This window comes from Pristiophorus japonicus, chromosome 13 (assembly GCF_044704955.1).
Source record: "Pristiophorus japonicus isolate sPriJap1 chromosome 13, sPriJap1.hap1, whole genome shotgun sequence".
Taxonomy (NCBI): Eukaryota; Metazoa; Chordata; class Chondrichthyes; family Pristiophoridae; genus Pristiophorus; species Pristiophorus japonicus.
Window position 1 is genome coordinate 154,321,098 of NC_091989.1, and position 21,367 is coordinate 154,342,464.

The following is a 21,367-nucleotide window of genomic DNA, read 5'->3' on the forward strand; positions in this document are numbered from 1 at the left end:
TGGGATCTTTTACGTCCACCTGAGAGAGTAGATGGGGCCTCGGTTTAACGTCTCATCTGAAAGACGACACCTCTGGCAGTGCAGCATTCCCTCAGTACTGCACTGGAGTGTCAGCCTAGATTTATGTGCTGAAATTCATGGAGTGGGACTTGAACCCACAACCATAGAGTAGATACAGAGAGAGTATTTCCACTTGTGGGGAAGAGCAAAACTAGAAGCGATCAATATAAGATAGTCACCAAGAAATCAAACAGGGAATTCAGAAGAAATTACTTTACCCAGAAGGTGGTGAGAATGTGGAACTCGCTGCCACAGGGAGTGGTTGAAGCAAATAATATAGATGCATTTAAGGGGAGGCTAGATAAGCATATAAGATAGAAGGGCATAGAGGGTTATGCTGACAGTTAGACGAGGAAAGACAAGAGGAGGCTTGAGTGAAGCATAAACACCGGCATGGACGGCTTGGGCCGAATGGCCTATTTCTGTGCTGTATATGATATGTAATCCTATGTAATTAAGTTAATAAAATTTCATTTTCGCTCCCAATGTCTCAGTTGTAAAATTTCTGACCCAGTCTTGAATTAAGCCAGGAAGGTTCCAGGTTCACTTGTGCTGAGCTAGCTAATCTCTGATGGGTCCGCAGTCGGGTTTCAGTGCCCCTGGACGAAGGAAGGAGAAAATCAACTAGGGATCCTATCCTGATTGGTGCCCAGTAATTCCTGTTGGAAAGTCGGCATGTGTGACAGTAAGTGGACAATATGGCCAGGCACAACTCTGATGCCCTGTGATCTAATAGTTGCTAACACTTATCATCTTATTTTGCGTTCATCTATCCATATTGCCCAGCATAAACCTTTCATTCTGTCACGTCTAAAATATGCCTTTCCTATCCTCTATTGGCAAAACCAAAATGACATGAGATCAGAGCGTTAACTGGTTAGTATCTACATAATCAGGGTATGTTTTGTGGAGCGGAAGACTGCAGGGGCAAATCTAACGAACTGCAGATGCCCTGCTGTAGTAAATTCAGTCCCAATGATTATTTCTTTATAACAGTGATCCAGACTCACAGTGTTTAAACATAGGAGCCTATTTTCTGAATGTGGTTGTCTAAATCCCACATCAGATTCGAGCTATTCAAACATAAACGATTTATTCTAAAAATAGTAAACTTCAGAAATTGAACTCTTACTAGTAACAATTATTGCTGTTAAGTGTCTAAAAAGATACATAAAAATTTGCTGATGCTAAATTAGGGGGTATAACGAACATGATAAAAGCAGGAGACAAGGAGATCGACTGTTAGGGGCAGTGGGCAGATATATTCAGCAAATGCAGTTCAACATAATAAATGTGAATTAGCACATCTTGGGAAAAATGCTCCCACTGTGCCTCTGGATCAGGGAAGGATACCCAGGTTCCCACCGGATTATAAGGAGCGGCAACCCAGATATTCCTCCCTAGCCAAGAGACACCGCTCCAGAAAATTTCCCCAGAAAGTTGCTGAAAGAGTGAGCTGCTGACGCAGCTGTGAGAAAAACAGGGAACTTGGACCTGAATGCGCAAGGTATCCCTTTAACCAATTAGATTAAAATATTGGGAATTAAACAGAGGGAGAACGGAGAAGGTGGGCAAATTGTATCATAGAATCATAGAAATTTACAGCATGCAAGGAGGCCATTTCCCACATTACAACAGTGACTACACTTCAAAAAATACTTCATTGGCTGTAAAGCGCTTTGGGACATCCGGTGGTGGTGAAAGGCACTGTATAAATCCAAGTCATTTATTCATTTCGACCCATTGTGTCTGTGCCGGCCAACAAAGATCTATCCAGCCTAATCCCACTTTCCAGTTCTTGGACCATAGCCTTGTAGGTTATGGCACTTCAAGTGCATATCCAAGTACTTTTTAAATGTGGTGAGGGTTTGTGCCTCTACCACCCTTTCAGGCAGTGAGTTCCAGACCCCCACCGTCCTCTGGATGAAACAAATTCCTCTCAAATCCCCTCTAAACCTCCTACCTCATCTAAAAGAGCATACCACCACAACTTCCAGTGCGAGCCGTTCCAAGTGTGCGACGATTTCGAGGTGGGTGACTGGGTGACGTCATCAAAACCCAAGTTGCCATTTGGAGCGTGGGCAGGAACATCGGCAGGGCCCAGGTACAGCGGAGGAGTGGGAAGGTTGGGGCGGATGAGCGGCGAGAGATCGTGGTGCAGGTATAGCGAGTGATTGAGGTGGAGAAGCGATGAGAGATCATGGCTGAGATTTGGCGAGTGATCGTGATGGAGGTTCGGTGAACGTTTGGTGCGGAGGTGCGGTGAGAGATTATGGCGGAGGTGCAGCAAATGTTTTGTGGCGGAGGAATGGTGAGAGATCGTGGTGGAGATGCGGCGAATGTTTGTGGTGGAGGAGCGGTGAGAGATTGTGGCGGATGCGCGGCGAATGTTTGTGGCGGAGGAGCGGCGAGAGATCGTGGCAAAGGTGTGGCAAATGAGGGTACAGGGCCCAGAAGAGCCAAGGGCCCAGGGGCAGCACGGGCCAGCCCACACTGCGATATGTGTGCGCACTAGGTCCATGCAGCAGAGCAGGTCTCCAGTCATCCTCGTTAACCCTTACAAGGGTTAACCAGGATGAATGGATAAAGGCCTAGCTCTGTTAAGCAATGACTACCACAAATTTTAAAAATCCACACATAGGCATCTTCCACCCCTTCAATTGGAGTTCAGGACTGGAATAACGGTCCCTCATTGAAACATCTGTGAACTCATCCCTTTTAGTGTGGAAGCAAGTCATCCTCGTTCGAGGGACCACCTATGATGATGACATAATCAGGTCCACAATAATCCGTCCTTGTATGTGCCTCTACAACATAAATGGCAAAAATAATGTTATTCTATATTTAATTTTGAAAATGTCAATCCAAAATCATATAGGATGTGGTATAAATTGAGTAACAATTTGTGCAGTGGTGTACCATAAAATAGACCAATTTCTTGGATTGAACACCTAGCTCACTGTTTAAAGGAAGATTGTTATCATTAAAAAAGTGTTTGACAAACCTTTTTTTTCTTAGAGAGGGAAAAGGGTTGAAAAGAACATATATGACTTTTATTGCAATGGAATCTTTGATATGACTTTTTTATCAGCACACTGTGGACTTTTCTTAATGTAAGTGTCCCTTTAAAGGCTCCACCCTACCTCAACAATGTACTTTGTGCAAAACATCACCCATCCTGCCTTATTTTGTAGCACCCTTTCTTATTTTATATATCTGTTTCAGGATGCAATTTTATTGGTGATGTCCTGCACAATTTTACATGGCTTTTGGCCTGTAGCAGTGCTGATATGTTAAAACATTATTCAACAAATTAGCAATATACAACATCTACATTTTAATTTCTTCTTCATTAACAGTTTCCTGCATTGCATTGTAGGCATCTTTTTTTAAAAAACCTAATGGATACCAGGATTTTGCAACATTACAGCAATTCTAACAAGTGATTTATTTTTCACAAAGGGCTAATTGACCAGTAATGCTAGTGATCTAATCCCATGGTAAATTCGCAGTCTAGCATCATGTCTGTGCTTGCCCTTTCTTCTCTAATATGGCATACACAATTCAGTTGCCAGTATTTGCAGCAGTGGCGATGCGTTTCGTGGGAGGCGATTGTGGCGTTGCAGGGATGTTGCAGTGTCCCCTGGATCCTTATTGGCTGCTGAGTCTTGTCTCACGAGAGACTGACGCAATCCCTGTCTGAAATCAACCGGTTTGTGGCACTGATCAGCTGGTGCAGTGGAATGGTATAAAAGAGCAGACAGGACCATCCCACCGCCTTCCCCAGCCAGGATCGGCAGCTGAAAACACCCAGCACCGCAGTAAAAGGCAAACAGCACGAGAATGAGAGAGATCGTTCATATCCAGGCCGGCCAGTGTGGCAACCAGATCGGTGCCAAGGTAAATGTTATTGCTCCAATATTTGATATGGGAGTATTTATATGATTATGATCAATCGCGCTATCTGTACTGAAGTAACAGATTGTGCCTGGAGAGAAAAGCCGAAGAAAAATGTGCTTAAATATTGATAACTATATTCTTTTGTGAAATCAGCCCCACTCACAATAAGGCAGTAATGTGCAACACTGTTGTGTTTGCTGTAAATAAACTGCATTGTGCTATATATACATAAGTTGCTTTGTCCAGTGTTCATTAGAATTATTTCTGGATTTCCATTTTGTTTGCACAATTCCGGATTCACCCTGTTAAGCTAGGTGATTACAATCACATTTTCCGTTTGGCATTATTTTAATTAGGACCTCATCGTTCTTTGTTATATTTTAAAAAAATCATTTCTGGAAGGTTTGTCCTGGAATCTGCGACTGTGGGCTGCTTGAGACAGAGACGTGGGCTCCGCAGATAGCCACGCCCGAGACTGCAGATACCAGGGGAGAAAGGGATTAGCTCAGCTCTGCCGCACTGTCCGGCGGCAGCACCACCGCAAGCAGACCCTGCCTCTGCACGGACCCAGCGCCGGCGGGGGTGGAGCCGGGATTTTAATAATCGGCAGACAAAGAGCCTCCCTTCAGAGTTGAAATCGAAGTCACATTAACGCTCCGATCTCGAAGATGAATAACCTTGGCAGGGGGCATTGCCATCTCCCCTCCCCCACTCAGGAAGAGAATGTATTAAAAAAAAATTAAAACCACCTTCGAGCAAATGCTCAACAATAGCGTTCGGTAACCCTGCAATTGAAGTGTTAATGTAGTTGCTATATTCTGTCATGTAACCGCTTCGTGCATTTAATGGGTGATTACCAAACGAAATAGGGCTTCGACGAAGCACTGATCTATTCCATGGAGAATCTCTGCTCTTAATCGAATAAAACCAGTCTGACCAAAAGGCAGCAGTATGAGCACAATCAGAATGACATGAGAGATGAGCTTGAAATCTGAGTCGAGGTTAATTCTGGTGCACGTTTCGAAGGTTTGGGCGTCTTTGTTCCAGTGTGGAGGTGTTAGAGCGGTTGTTCAAATATGATACAGGAATTATTACAACATATCGCACATGGCAGGACGACGAAGCCACGACCATCCAAGGCAAAGATAGGTGGAGTGAAAATAGTGGAACAGACTTAAATGTCGAATCTGTCGAGTAACCCAAGCAAGAGCTGGGGCAAGGTAATTTGTAGTTAAATCCGTTTCTGGGTATCTACTGGAGGGAGACACTCAGACGCTTACGTGAGTGGGATCACAATGCCGTGGGCTCTGAATGGCCTCTTCACCAATCACGCCACCAAGAGGGTTCGGGGGCTAAACATGGGCGTGGCTGGCTTTGCTGCAACCAGGGAAACTGCCTTAATTAAATCGAGGCATCAGGACACAAAAGAGCCTCTTTCTTTGCAGACGAGCACAAGCGAAATCTTTCTGATGAGCGTCTTCATTTTTTTGAGGGGAAAAGAATTGGATCATTCCAAGCTAAAGTGGTCCAAACAAAGCCAGGGGAGGTCCTTGCTTGACCTCTGGTGAGATTGAATGAACCAATTGGGGTAGGTACACACATTAATTTAGGCAGCCAATGAAAATGGGCAGTTACTTCCTCCTGGATCACCAGGGATCTCTTAAGATTTACAATAAGAACAAAAGGCCCCTCGAGCCTGCTCTGTCATTCATTAAGATCTTGGCTGATCTGAGCATGGATTCAGCTCCACTTCCCTGCCTGCTCCCCAATGTTATCAGTTAAATTCTATAACACCTGCCATACCATTGTGGCTGCTATTCAAGGCAGCATGCAGTGTGTTGTGGATAGGCAGTGATACCTGGCCTATTAAACCACAGTATAGCACAATGTATTGGTAAAATGGCACCGTTTTTCACATCTTCACAGAATAGACAACAAAAACCAGCAAAATGTTAATACAGAAATAAAAAGAAAAGAACAAGTTGGAAATCTGAAATAACAACCAAAAATACACATCAGGACAGTTCACATCTAAAATAAAAAAAACAAGTTTACATTCAGGGTTGAGATTCTGTTCAAATCCTGATGGGCTTGCTATGAATTTCCAGCATTTTATATTTTTATTTAAACTGTCACATACATAAAATCTTAGAAATTACAGCACTGTGGGAGAAAGGAAATTTGGCCCATCACATGTACATTGGGACATTTTTATTATTACATTACTTTGAAGATAGCAGTGAATGGATGAGTTTGCAGCAGTATTTACAGGAAGTGGGCCTCAGATAGAAAATACATGACTCTCCTGTGCATGGAGGTGATCCTAAACTGTGTACATGGAGATGGTCTGGCTTAGACTACTGATCTGAACAGATCCTATTTATAGAAGCACAGGCATGCAATTTGGCTGCAAGATTCATATTTTTTTAAATAATTTCATTTGTTAGAACTTTAATGGAAATCTGTTCAATCTCGTCAACAGAATGGGAACAATATGGTCTGTAGTGGTATCAGTAAGCGTGGAGACAACACTAAATAATTGGCTGGCAGAAATGAATGTTCAGGTGGGATAAATTGGGTAATGCCAGATTTTGCCCTTGCCCCCAAACACCCCCACCAATAATGCTGAAAGTAAGTTAAATTAACCCACCCAAGATAAAGATTCAAGTGATGGACATGCATGAGACTCAAATCCATTACTTTCTGGTCAATGGGCAAATGTACAGCCATTCACATTACCAACCATTTTTCCTTGCATGCTTTTCGCAGTCCTAAACTCCAATAATGTAATTTCATATAATATAAGTGTGTAGCCTTATGAAAGCAGCCAGCAAACATCTCATATTAAAGAAGGAACTCGCAATTATATAGCACCTTTCATATCCTCAAAGCGCTTCAGTCAATGGTATTGTTTTGAACTGTAGCCACTGTTGTAATGTAGGGAAGCACTGCAGCCAATTTGCACACAGCAAGGTCCCACAAACAGCAATGAGATAGGTGATCAGATAATCTGTTTTTGGTGATGTTGATTTCCTTCAAGTGATAAATTTGTACCAGAGCTGTACAAGGATTCAGATAAAACGAGAACTAATATGGATCAGTCAAGAAATTGTTAGTTTATTATTGCTTGTCTGTTTTATTTGAATATAGTTTACTTTATGACACTTGTAATAAAAACACTACTAATGCTTTGATCAGGTTTGAATGTCTTTCATGAAGCAAGATAGCAATTACCGTCCTTTATATGTTTGAAAATCATTCTCTAAATTACATTCTATTGTACAAGTAACTGAAGACCAGATCTTTTTTGTCCATTGTTTTCTGGCAATTGTTATAGTCCTGAGGTGGACATACCATGATCATTAAAATAAAAAATGCCATTGTTGAAGCATTGAACATTTTGTTCTAGTTTTGTGACCATGTATCAATATCAGGTATTCCCATGTCAGTTACAACATGGACTAAACTGTAGACTAAATTTGCTGCTATTTTGAGTAAACAATGTACTTAATCCCAACATCAGAAGAGCACTTCGTTAATATGAATGCGATTTTTCACATCCTAAATCAGGCATACTAATGACCTCTGGGCATCTGTTCCAATTTGGATCAAGTTGCAGGAGGCTTTGTATGGTGGGCTCATGCTCACGAGGAACTGAATTCATATCAGCCTTACAGCCAGCAGAAAGTGGAGACCTTTATCTCCTTAATCTAGCTAGTTTTGATCCTTGATCAATGTAAAAGGACAGTGTACTATATCGCTGTGCCATATACTCCTCCTTTCAGAAAAGATGAACTATACGCTAGTTGGTAAAATAGCAGAATTTTACTAGCTAAAATCATAAAGTTGCACTGCTGCCTTTTAGAAAGATTAAATATGAATCTATTAGAAATTGGAAGACAGCTGTGTCTGAGATGAATAATAGAACTGGAGGGGGGGGGGGGCGGTGCAGGGGACAAAGTGTTAGATTGCATCCAATTTGATCTCTGGAGGCCGCAGAAGAAGACATTAAGTCAGTACTGTGTATGCCAGCTGGTGTTGAAAAGTAGGTGAGCTTGTGATGAATGAGACAAAGTGGGAAATTCAGATTTACTGGACAGCTGAGGGTTCATACTCTATTAACTACCCACCAGGAGAGGCAGAATAACAATACAGCTACAGTGTGCACTCAAGCAATCAAACCAACCTCTGAACATTAGTTGGGGATAAAATATACCATAAGTTAATACTGGCACTTTCAGTACCATGGTCAGCTGCTGAAGGAAACACAGTACATTTAAATCCCACTGCAAGGAATGATGCCTCTTTTAGAAAAAGGCCAATATAAATAATGCAGGTAAAATTTTATCCAGTGCTGCAATGATGCACCTCCATTGAAAAAATAATTTCACAAAATCTATTCATGAAAAGTCCAGGAAATACCGTTCATTTGGTAAGTCTTACTGTTAACAGTAATGATAACAGTTACTGTGTCCTCTTTTACAGGGTGGGTGTTTACAACTAGTCAGCATGCAGCTTTTAAAATGCAATGATGAAGTGATTTGTGCTAAGTGGCAGAAATCAAAAAGTGGTTTTATATTGGATTCCTTTGACTTGCTGGTTAAATATCTTCTAATTTTACTAATCATAGAAACATTTCTGTTACCGTCACTGAAATTGTACCATGTTTTATTCCAAAAAATGCATTTTTGAAACATATTTCAAGAATGCAGGAAGTTTCCAATAGAATTTAATTAATATTGGATATTTCTACAGTTTTTCAGAATGAATTATGTTTATGAAATGTATTCAGCTAGCAAAGAAGATAATGGCTAAAAGATTATTTTCTCATTTCTGCCTTTAATATATTTTGTTACATGATATAATCAGTGAATTTAATTGATGTTTTAAAAAAAAGTTTTTCTCTGAAAATATTCTTTCATTTTGAGCACAAGGAACATATAAATCATAGTGTGGTGAGATGGAAATAGTTGTCCTTGCTGTCCCTACCCCTGCTATTTGATATGATGATAATTGTTGCCTGTCAGCAGACTGACAGCTTCTTCAGACAGTCATCACCACAAGAAACCAAAAAACAACTCTGGGCATTTTTGATCGTTAAAAACAATGTTTTTGAATCTTTGGAAATTAGATACCGACTTTATTTGGGGGCAGAGAAGAAAATATATTTTAGTATTCCAATTGAATTGCAGGAATCCTTTTAGATCTCGGCTAAGGCAAAATAAAAACTTAACAAATGTGTTTTTAAGCAATAGACTTGACCACATTTTTTTTTAAAGTCATAAATAGGGACATACGAATAGAGCTGAATAAATACAATTAGAGCTCACGTGTGTATCTGCATGAATTGAAGACCAGTGCTAGTGACATACTGTGCTATTGACCGATGAAAATAATTGCCCTATATCTATCATTCTGTCATTTTAGAATAATCAGGCACACACTGAAATCCATACATTGATTGGAGCAGTCATTTTCCCTTTCTTCCATAAATACACACAACCTTTAGCTTAATGCTAATTAATCTGCTGGACATCTTACATTTCTTGATCTTTCTTTTCTTCTCAGTTTTGGGAAGTCATCAGTGATGAGCATGGAATCGACCCCAGTGGAAATTACGTAGGGGACTCAGACCTGCAACTGGAGAGAATTAGTGTCTACTACAATGAAGCATCTTGTAAGTAATACCGAGCTACATAATGTCGAGGGTCAGTGTATACTGTGTGATGTCAAGGAGAAAATACGTCAGAACTGGGTGCATTAAATACAGAAGTATTGACACTGAAATCTGAAAAAGCTACAAATTGCCTGCCTTATCTAGTATACCAGGATTTCTCAAGTTTGTAGGAGATGCACAACATTTGGTTCAAACGCTTAGCTGAATTCTAAATAATAAAATGCATGAAGTATTAAAACTGTAGCATCCAGCTACAGAGTTAACAAATATAGATCCTAAAAGACCCTAAGTAAAATGTAACTATTTTTCCTATCACAAAATCTTAAAGCACTTGTAACACAAATTTTGCATTGCTTAATCACTGCTCGCTGATTTACTTCTTTTAAATCTTTCTAATGTCCTATTGGCTGTTTATCTTAGTTTCTCAGTTTAAAAAAACATTATCTCAAATTTGGCATTAACATAGCAGTTGTACTCTTAAGACAGCCACACATGGAATGAGAATATGGATTGGTATAGCAGGGAGTCCTCTTGGGAGCCCACAATAGGGATGGTTCCAGGGCAATGTGGTAGAAACTTACTGAATATGTTTGGAATAATTGCTTAGTTGTGCCAAATTTTCCCTTCACAAAAGCAAAAGGCAGATTTATTGACTATTCTAATTTTGTTCTCTTTGCAGCTCTTAAATATGTACCCAGAGCCATCCTCGTGGATCTGGAACCAGGCACAATGGACAGTGTTCGATCAGGGCCCTTTGGACATCTCTTCAGACCAGACAATTTTATTTTTGGTATGGAGAAATCAACCTCAAGGCAGAAAAAATGAGAAATGATAAACAAAACTAATATTTTCCAAAAATGGCCTACAGTTAATTAATTTTGATTGCACTCCTTGTGGTAGAAATTGGCCATCATTGTGTCTGCATTCCAGATGGTAAACCAGGGCAAAAATGACCCATTGCTATGCTCTGCGCTCCAAGGACGTCTGAAAAATGTCCAATGCTACATTAGTTTGGGACGATTTGCAGGCATCTAGGTGGCCACTTAAAACAGGCTTAAGGCCCCTTGCATATGCCAATGAGGGACTTAGCACCAGTTTTAGGCTGCCTCAGGTAAATTGAGCTGCCCTGAGAGGAGCAGCCATTGGTGAAATACACAGCGTGACAAATTTACATCGACAGTGTCCATAATAAATATGGATATGGGAATTTATAATGGAGAAAATAAATAAGGATATAACCTATGACTTTAAAATGGTTATGCTGGAGCAGTATTCCATGCCCTCTAACCCTGAAGACTGCACTTGATTTTGACTTCCCATGTGCAACACCACAAGAGATTGACTAGCTTACAGAGCTTAATTCTGTTTTGCAGATGAAATTGATCTTTAGCAATAAATTAATTTTCATTTTAAAGTGTATTTGTATCTATAAAATCATTATTGTATGACAAAGTAAGAAAAATCATTTAATAGAAGTGATCACATAATCGCTATAGTAAAAGGCCAACTTTGACATTCTCCTCTTTGATTATTGACGGTAGTTATATTTTGTTGCCTAGGTGCTGATACTAGATAGGACTTCCATTGTAATTACCAGAGTGAGAAATCAAATCACAAAAATCAAATTAAATGGTTTTTGTACTAAGATATTTACCTCAGCAGGGAATCCATTCCAGAATATTCTATAGGAGTAGCTATTTCTACACATAATTATACCTTGCATGTTCACTCTTTCTCATCTGTTTTATTTAATGTTTATGTTTTTATCATAGGACAAAGTGGAGCTGGAAACAACTGGGCAAAGGGTCACTACACAGAAGGTGCAGAGCTTGTGGACTCAGTCCTTGATGTGGTGCGGAAGGAATGTGAAAATTGTGACTGTTTGCAAGGCTTTCAGCTTACTCACTCCCTGGGTGGAGGTACAGGGTCTGGCATGGGAACCCTGCTTATTAGCAAAGTACGAGAGGAATACCCTGACCGAATCATGAACACTTTTAGTGTTGTTCCTTCTCCAAAAGTTTCTGACACAGTGGTAGAACCATACAATGCCACCCTCTCTATCCACCAGCTTGTAGAAAACACAGACGAAACCTACTGCATAGATAATGAAGCTCTCTACGATATCTGCTTCCGGACCCTCAAACTTGCAACACCCACCTATGGAGACCTTAACCACTTGGTATCAGCTACCATGAGTGGGGTCACCACTTCCCTGAGGTTTCCTGGGCAGCTCAATGCCGATCTGAGGAAGCTTGCAGTGAACATGGTCCCTTTCCCACGCCTCCACTTCTTCATGCCAGGATTTGCTCCTCTCACAGCCAGAGGAAGCCAACAGTACAGGGCTTTGACTGTCCCAGAACTCACCCAACAGATGTTTGATGCCAAAAATATGATGGCAGCTTGTGATCCTCGTCATGGTAGGTACCTGACAGTAGCCACTGTCTTCAGAGGCAAGATGTCCATGAAGGAGGTAGATGAGCAAATGTTGGCTATCCAGAGCAAGAACAGCAGCTACTTTGTGGAATGGATTCCCAACAATGTTAAAGTGGCTGTCTGTGATATCCCACCCCGTGGACTTAAGATGTCCTCCACTTTCATTGGAAACAGTACTGCTATCCAGGAGCTTTTCAAGCGCATCTCAGAGCAATTCACAGCTATGTTCCGCAGGAAGGCATTCTTGCACTGGTACACCGGTGAGGGTATGGATGAGATGGAGTTTACTGAAGCAGAGAGTAACATGAATGACCTGGTATCTGAATACCAACAGTACCAAGATGCCACAGCAGATGAAGAAGGAGAGATGTATGAGGATGATGAGGAAGAATCTGAAGCACAGGGTCCAAAATGAAATGTGAATCATCATCCACTGAGATGATTTGAAAACACAGTTCACCTTAAATCTTTTCTTACCATGCTTTTATTTGTCTTTGCTACGAGTTAGCTCAGTCATAGATTACTTGCTTCTGGTAACCTTATCCTGTTATCCTCTTTACACTCAGTATTGGTCAGTAACAAACTCTGTATAAGTTCTGGATATTTAAAACTCCCAATTTTATTTTAATAACATGAATTCCTGATATTTTATTTTATACTGTTTTGCCAATTTATTTTTTGAATATTTAATAAATTATTACTGTGAAACATTTTCTGATGTTGGCCCTTTTATGGAAACCTTGTGATTTAAGAACTTGCCAAATTATTCAAGTGAAAACATCCAACATCATATAATGATTGGCTGAAAAGTTATACTGTACCAGAGTTTCAGTTATCTCTTAAAATCTGTATATTATCATCTGCTGCGAAAGAGTGACATCAACACATCATGTACATTATTATCCGAACTCCAGCCTTCTTGGAGCCTAATGCATATGCTTCACAATAAAATTGCAGTAAGGCTTCAACGCTTTGACAAAGTTTGAAGCTTTATTCTCTGGTTTCTTGCATTCTCCACCTATTCAAAATTCTATCTCCAGCTGTTTGCATTGAAACCTGAAATCATAGAATCATAGAAATATAAGGCACAGAAGGAGGCACTTCGGTCCATCATGTCTGTGCTGGCTGAAAAAGAGCTATCCAGCCTAATCCCACTTTCTAGCTCTTGGTCTGTAGCCTTGTAGATTACAGCATTTCATATGTGTATCCAAGTACTTTTAAAATATGATGAGGGCTTCTGGCTTAACCACCCTTTCAGGCAATGGGTTCCAGACCTCCACCACCCTCTGGGTGAAAAGAATTCTCCTCAACTCCCCTCTAATCCTAACAATTACTCTAAATCTATGTCCCCTGGTTATTGACCTCTCTGCTAAGGGAAATAGATCCTTCTTAACCGCTCTGTCTAGGCCCCTCATAATTTTATACACCTCAATTGATCCTTCCCTCATCCTCTTCTGTTCCAAAGAAAACAATCTCAGCCTATCCAATCTTTCCTCATAGCTAAAATTCTTCATTCCTGGCCACATCCTCGTAAATCTCCTCTGTACCCTGCTCTCTCGTGCAATCATATCTTTCCTGTAATGCGGTGACCAGAACTGCACGTAGTACTCCAGCTGTGGCCTAGCTAGTGTTTTATACAGTTCAAACTTAACCTCCCTGTTCTTATATTCTATGCCCCATCTAATAAAGGGAAAGTATCCTGTATGCCTTCTTAACCACCTTATCTACCTGGCCTGCTACCTTCAGGAATCTGTGGACATGCACTCCAAGGTCTTTCTGTTCCTCTACACGCCAGTGTCCTACCGTTTATTGTGATAGCCCTTCCCCAAATGCATTTCCTCATGGATTTAATTCCATTTGCCACTCTTCTGGCCAGTCCATTGATATCTTCCTGCAATCTACAGCTTTCTTCCTCACTATCAACCACACGTCTAATTTTTGTATCATATGCAAACTTCTTAACATGTCCCCGACATTGAAGTCTAAATCATTGATGTATACACAAGAAGCAAGGGACTTAGTAATGAGCCCTGTGAAACCCCACTGAAAACAGCCTTCCAGTCACAAAAATACCTGTCAACCATTACCCTTTGCTTCCTGTCACTAAGCCAATTTTGGATCCAACTAGCCACTTTCCCTTGGATCCCATGTGCTTTTACTTTTCTGACCAGTCTGCCATGTGTGACCTTGTCAAATACCTTGCTAAAATCCATGTAGGCTACATCAAATGCACTATCCTCATCAACCCTCCATTTTACCGCCACAGAAAATTCAATCAAGTTAGTCAGACTCGACCTTCCCTTAACAAATCCATGCTGACTATCCTTGATTAATCTGTGCCTTTCTAAATACTGTCCTTCAGAATTTCTTATGTTTTGCAATAATTTGCCCATAATTGAAATTATGCTGACTGGCCTGTAATTATGCAGTCTATCCCTTTATGGTACGAAGTTACCAGTCCTCCAGCACCACACCTGTAGCCAGAGAGGATTTGAAAATGATGGTCATAGCCTCTGTTATTTCCTCTCTTGCTTCTCTTAACAGCCTGGGATACATTTCATCTGGGCCAGGTGATTTATCTACATTCAAAGATGCTAACCCCTTAATATTTCCTCTCTCACTATATTTATCTCATCTAATATTTCACACTCCTCCTTCTTGATTGCAATATCTGCATCAGCCCTCTCTTTTGTGAAGACAATCGCAAAGTATTCATTAAGAACCATATCCACATCTTCCGCTCCACACAAACATTACCTTTTAGGTCTCTGCCAGGCCCTACTCTTTAGTTATCCTCTTGCACTTTATGTATTTGTAAATATCTTTGTGTTTTCCTTGATTTTACTTTCCAATATGTTTTCATGCACTCATCTTTGCTTTCCTAATTTCACTTTTAATTTCACCCCTGTACTTTCGAGACTCCTCTAGGCATTCTGCAGTATTTAGCTCTTGGTATCTGACATAAATTTCCCTTTTCTGCCTTATCCTACCATGTATATACTTCAATACAAGTAGTCTAGTGAATAAGGCAGGTGAGCTTAACATCCAGAGGGCTTTAGATTTGGGAGTCCCACCATTTTTCTTTGTGGGAACATATTTGCTCGGAACCCTCACTATCTCCTCCTTGAAAGCCTCCTACTGCTCTGACATTGATTTACCTTCAAGTAGCTGATTCCAGTCCACTTTTGGTAAATCACATCTCAGCTTAGTAAAATTGGCCCTTCACCAATTGAGAACTTTTACTCTGGTCTATCTTTGTCCTTTCTCATAACGACCCTAAATCTAACTGAATTATGATCACTAGCACCAAAATCATAAGGGATGCAATATATGAATACTTGGATAGGAAGGGACTTATGAGGGACACCCAGCATAGCTTCATAAAAAAGATGTCATGTCTCACAAATCTACTTGTATTTTTTGAAGAAGTTACAAAGTTGGTGGCTGAGGGAAGCCCAGTAGACATTGTCAACTTGGATTTCCAAAATGCTTTTGACAAAGTACCGCACAAGAGGCTTCTCTAAGATTGGAGCCTCTGGTATTAGTGGAAATATATTGAGCTGGATACAGAACTGGTTGGCAGGGCGCAGGCAAAGAGTAGTTATAGATGGATTTGGATCTGTTTGGAGACCAGTCACCAGTGCTGTCCCACAGTGTTGGGACCGTTGCTTTTTACTATTTTTATTAATGATCTGGATTCAGGGGTTGGTGGCACAATTTGCAGTTGATACCAAGATCTATGCGAGTGCTAGAACTATAGAAGAGGCTCTGAACCCTTACTATCTCCTCCTTGAATGCCCCCTACTGCTCTGACACGGATTTATCTTCAAGTAGCTGTTTCCAGTCCACTTTTGGTAAATCACATCTCAGCTTAATTCTGATGAAGGGTCATCGACCTGAAACGTTAACTCTGTTTTTCTCTCCACAGATGCTGCCTGACCCGCTGAGATTTCCAGCATTTTCTGTTTTTATTTCAGATTCCAGCATCCACAGTATTTTGCTTTTGTATAGAAGAGGCTCTTTCGATTCAGGCGATCTTAATGTGTTGGGAGACTGGACTTTTGACTGGAAAATGATGTATAACTTGGATAAGTGCAGTGTTATGCAAGTGGGCCGGGCAAATGTTCGACATTCATACACCCTCCAGGGAAATGCATTAAAGATGGAGATAGAAAGAGATTTGGGCATTCAAGTGCATGCATCCTTAAAGTTACACGAGCAATGTTGTGCAGTGATAGCTACAGCAAATAGGGTGTTGGTGTGTATCCATAGGACAATTGAGAATAAGACAAAGCGTACTGTTTTGTCCTTGTACAAGAACCTTAGTCAGTCCGCACTTGGAATACTGTCCAGTTTTGGTCTCCTCACATGATGGGTGATATTGAGGCCTGGAAAGGGTGCAGAAGTGGGCCGCAAGACTAATAACAAGTCTAAAGCATCTGAGTTATCAAGATTGGTTAAAAGTGTTGGGACTCTTAACCTTAGAACAGTGTAGACTTGGGGGGGGGGGGGGGGGGGGAATATAATTGAGGTTTATAAGATAATGAAAGGAATAGACAGTGTTTCAGTTGACTGTTTATTTCAATTAAATAGGTTAGGCAGGACCAGTGGTGCACAAATTTAAGTTGGACAGGTTCGGCCTCCAAAATCCGGAGTTCCGGAATCCAGAATGTTCTGGAATCCAGACACCAGGCCGATCCATGGCGGGGTCGTCCGGAAACCGGAAAATGTTCCAATATCCGGACTCATTACCCGGCCCGACTTCGCCCACCCTGACTTCGCCACAACTTCGTCCCTTTACCTCAGCTGCCCGATCCCACCCACCTCAGGGCAGACAAGGAACGCCTCCATGACAGCGGGACCCCCGCCCGAACATTTCCTCAGTGGTGGGGTCTCGCCCGATCAGGTCCTCGGTGGTGGGGCCTTGCCCGAACATTTCCTCGGTGGTGGGGCCTCGCCCGATCAGGTCCTCGGTGGTGGGGCCTTGCCCGAACATTTCCTCGGTGGTGGGGTCTCGCCCGATCAGGTCCTCGGTGGTGGGGTCTCGCCCGATCAGGTCCTCGGTGGTGGGGCCTCGCCCGATCAGGTCCTCGGTGGTGGGCCCTCGCCCGAACATTTCCTCGGTGGTGGGGTCTCGCCCGATCAGGTCCTCGGTGGTGGGGCCTCGCCCGAACATTTCCTCGGTGGTGGGGTCTCGCCCGATCAGGTCCTCGGTGGTGGGGTCTCGCCCGATCAGGTCCTCGGTGGTGGGGCCTCGCCCGAACATTTCCTCGGTGGTGGGGCCTCGCCCGATCAGGTCCTCGGTGGTGGGGCCTCGCCCGATCAGGTCCTCGGTGGTGGGACCTCGCCCGAACATTTCCTCGGTGGTGGGGTCTCGCCCGATCAGGTCCTCGGTGGTGGGGTCTCGCCCGATCAGGTCCTCGGTGGTGGGGCCTCGCCCGATCAGGTCCTCGGTGGTGGGGCCTCGCCCGATCAGGTCCTCGGTGGTGGGGTCTCGCCCGATCAGGTCCTCGGTGGTGGGGCCTCGCCCGATCAGGTCCTCGGTGGTGGGACCTCGCCCGAACATTTCCTCGGTGGTGGGGTCTCGCCCGATCAGGTCCTCGGTGGTGGGGCCTCGCCCGATCAGGTCCTCGGTGGTGGGGCCTCGCCCGAACATTTCCTCGGTGGTGGGGTCTCGCCCGATCAGGTCCTCGGTGGTGGGGCCTCGCCCGATCAGGTCCTCGGTGGTGGGGCCTCGCCCGATCAGGTCCTCGGTGGTGGGGCCTCGCCCGAACATTTCCTCGGTGGTGGGGCCTCGCCCGATCAGGTCCTCGGTGGCGGGGCCCGCCCGCACACTTCCTCGGCGGCTTGGCCCCGCCCGACGACCTCATCGACGGGGCCGGTGACCCGAACAGCTCCTCAGCGAGCACCCCCACTCCCCCCTTTCTGACATTCTGAAATCTGGAAATACCCCGAACCTGGGCTCGGGCATTCCCGGACTTGTGACGTCAGAAAGACGCTCCGACGTCCGGATAAACACGAAAACCGGCTCTGCCTCGGTCCCGAGATTGCCGGATTCGGGAGGCCGTACCTATATAGGGCTAGATCTAGGTTAGATGTCAAGAGATGGTTCTTTTCACAGAGAATAATAGACCTCTGGAACAAGTTGTCCTTTCATGTGGTCGATGCAGACTCACTGAATTCCTTCAAGCAAAAGCTAGATTTGTTTCATAGAAACACAGAAAATAGGTGCAGGAGTAGGCCATTCGGCCCTTCGAGCCTGCACCACCATTCAATAAGATCATGGCTGATCATGCAACTTCAGTACCCCATTCCTGCTTTCTCTCCATACCCCTTGATCTTTTTAGCTGGAAGGGCCACATCTAACTCCCTTTTGAACATATCTAAAGAATTGGCCTCAACAACTTTGTGGTCAAGAATTCTACAGGTTCACAATTCTCTGAGTAAAGAAGTTTCTCCTCATCTCTGTCCTAAATGGCTTACCCCTTATCCTTAGACTGTCCCCCCTGGTTCTGGACTTCCCCAACATCAGGAACATTCTTCCTGCATCTAACCTGTCCAATCCCGTCAGAATTTTATATGTTTCTATGAGATCCCCTCTCATTTCTAAATTCCAGTGAATATAAGCCTAGTCGATCCAGTCTTTCTTCATATGTCAGTCCTGCCATCCCGGGAATCAGTCTGGTGAATCTTCGCTGCACTCCTTCAATAGCAAGAATGACCTTCCTCAGATTAGGAGACCAAAACTGTACACAAGGTGTAGCCTCACCAAGGCCCTGTACAACTGCAGTAAGACCTCCCTGCTCCTATACTCAAATCCTCTCGCTATGAAGGCCAACATGCCATTTGCCTTCTTCACCGTCTGCTGTACCTGCATGCCAACTTTCAATGACTGATGTACCATGACACCCAGGTCTCGTTGCATCTCCCCTTTTCCTAATCTGTCACCATTCAGTTAATATTCTGCCTTCCTGTTATTGCCACCAAAATGGATAACCTCACATTTATCTACATTATACTGCATCTGCCATGCATTTGCCCACTCACCTAACCTGTCCAAGTCACCCTGCAGATTCTTAGCATCCTCCTCACAGCTCACATTGCCACCCAGTTTAGTGCCATCTTCAAACTTGGAGATATTACATTCAATTCCTTTGTCTAAATCATTAATGTATATTGTAAATAGCTGGGGTCCCAGCACTGAACCTTGCAGTATCCCACTAGTCACTGCCTGCCATTCTGAAAAGGACCCATTTATTCCTACTCTTTACTTCCTGTCTGCCAAACAGTTCTCTATCAACGTCAATACATTACCCCCAATACCATGTGCTTTAATTTTGCACACTAATCTCTTGTGTGGGACCTTGTCAAAAGCCTTTTGAAAGTCCAAATACACCACATCCACTGGTTCTCCCTTGTCCACTCTACTAGTTACATCCTCAAAAAATTCTAGAAGATTTGTCAAGCATGATTTCCCTTTCATAAATCCATGCTGACTTGGACCGATCCTGTCACTGCTTTCCAAATGTGCTGCTATTCCATCTTTAATAATTGATTCCAACATTTTCCCCACTACCGATGTCAGACTAACTACTTTCTGGCTAAAAAAGTTCCCCTGAATGAATTTTAAGAATTCTGCAGCCTCTATACCTTTTAGACTGATTCTATCCCAGTTAATATTAGGGTAGTTGAAATCCCCAACTATTATTGTCCTATTGTTTTTGCACTTCTCAGAAATTTGCCTACATATTTGCTCTTCTAGCTTCTTCTGACAATTTGGAGGTCTATAGTACACTCCCAGCAGTGTGATCACCCTTTTTCTGTTCTTCAGTTCAACCCGTTTACCCTCATTTGATGAGATTTCTAACATATCGTCCCTCCTCACAGCTGTAATTGTTTCTTTAACCAACATTGGGACCCCATTCCTTTTTATCCCCCTCTCTATCGTGTCTGAAAACCCTGTAAACAGGAATGCTAAGCTGCCATTCCTGCCCTTCTTTCAGCCATGTTTCACCAATAGCTATGATATATGTCTACCCGTGCCCTCAGCTCACCTGCCTTGATCACTAGACTTGTATTGAAGTATATACCATTAAGCACTACCAAACCCACTTGTCTATTTTCTAGCCTATGTTTCCTCTGCCTTCAGAACTCACTTACTAATTTTCTGCCTTCCATTTCAAGCTCTGCTTCTTTCCCTTCTGAATCAATGCTCACATTCCCATCTCCCTGCCAAGCTCATTTAAACCTTCCCCAAAAGCACCATCAAACCTCGTCCCACCCCGCGAGGATATTGGTCCTGGCCCTGTAGAGGTCTAATAAATTTTCTGATGCCAGGGCTCCAGTAGACAAAAAAAAACTCAGAGCCCCAAAATTCCTGCACCAGTAAGTGTGGCACAGTATGACTTCTGCCTGCTAGAGTACCATAATAATGGCCCTGACCCAAATCCCAGGGACAGGGTCATCATAACAAAGGCAGATGGAGCTTACATATTTTGGGGGGTGGGGGATGGGCAGTAAGGAATTTCACAGCCGCATCCTGCCACACCACAGGGAGGCCAGGCCACAGACGCCATTTATTTTTGAAAATGATGGAAATTATATTTTATGGTTTCTGAAAAGCAATTGATCTCACTGTGACCTGTTGCCATTCAGAAAGAAGCAATGTATGCCTTTTTCATGCTCGGGTACATTACACCAAGGGCAAGGGAGGTGAAACTGGCAGGTGATGTCATCATGCTAGACCCGCCTCCTCCTCTGACGTGATGCAAGAAGCACTCACCCTCCCCTTCCCCTTACTATCGGTATTTCAGAACCTTCAAGAAGAGGCACGGAGATCTGACAGAAACAGATCTCTCAACTTCCCAAATAACGGCGGGTTTACGTTGCCAGATGTCAAGAACTTCTAACCCCAGTTTTTTCTTACTAAGAGTATCCTGACAGGATTTCCCCCCAGTTTGCCCATTGTGAGAAGTTGAATAGGATCCAATGGGCAAAGAGTGGTGACTACCTAGAAAGGATACCAAACTAGGATACCCATGAGATGTAACAAGAATAAATACCCTGTAGATAGTCAAACCAAACACTCTGGCAAAAAATGTCAAGAATAAAGCTGTCAGTGATAAGTCATTCAGTGCTGCTATTAACTTCACAATTATTGGCGAGGGTAATCTAACTTCCTTCAAGATCCACTCAAAATTCTCTCCATTTGTCCAGAGTAGTGTGTTAAGGCAATTGACAACAATTACTGACAAATGGAGATGTTACCCTGCCATATTTAACCTTTGAGCACATCTC

General features: G+C 42.9%; 2 protein-coding genes across 2 annotated transcripts; one reads left to right on the forward strand and one right to left on the reverse strand.

The window, feature by feature from the left end:
* The first annotated feature begins 3,854 nt into the window (after positions 1-3,854).
* On the forward strand, positions 3,855-12,733 carry LOC139278323 (tubulin beta-3 chain). The gene is made up of 4 exons (XM_070896984.1): positions 3,855-3,960; positions 9,529-9,637; positions 10,317-10,427; positions 11,410-12,733. The coding sequence occupies exons 1-4, from the start codon at positions 3,904-3,906 to the stop codon at positions 12,483-12,485; spliced, it is 1,353 nt and encodes a 450-aa protein (XP_070753085.1). The 5' UTR covers positions 3,855-3,903; the 3' UTR covers positions 12,486-12,733.
* A 4,162-nt stretch (positions 12,734-16,895) lies between these two features.
* On the reverse strand, positions 16,896-17,426 carry LOC139278205 (putative uncharacterized protein FLJ45035). The gene has a single exon (XM_070896853.1). It carries the CDS (start codon positions 17,424-17,426, stop codon positions 16,896-16,898), a length of 531 nt encoding a protein of 176 aa, XP_070752954.1.
* Positions 17,427-21,367: the final 3,941 nt, after the last annotated feature.

What these genes read in the sequence shown, in the direction of transcription:
- LOC139278323 (XM_070896984.1), top strand. Translation starts at nt 3,904, where the DNA reads ATGAGAGAGATCGTTCATATCCAGGCCGGCCAGTGTGGCAACCAGATC. An exon ending in GCAACCAGATCGGTGCCAAG is followed by an intron (nt 3,961 to 9,528) that starts GTAAATGTTATT and finishes TTTTCTTCTCAG; the next exon opens with TTTTGGGAAGTCATCAGTGA. An exon ending in ACCAGACAATTTTATTTTTG is followed by an intron (nt 10,428 to 11,409) that starts GTATGGAGAAAT and finishes TTTTTATCATAG; the next exon opens with GACAAAGTGGAGCTGGAAAC.
- LOC139278205 (XM_070896853.1), bottom strand. Translation starts at nt 17,426, where the DNA reads ATGTTCGGGCGAGGTCCCACCACCGAGGACCTGATCGGGCGAGGCCCC.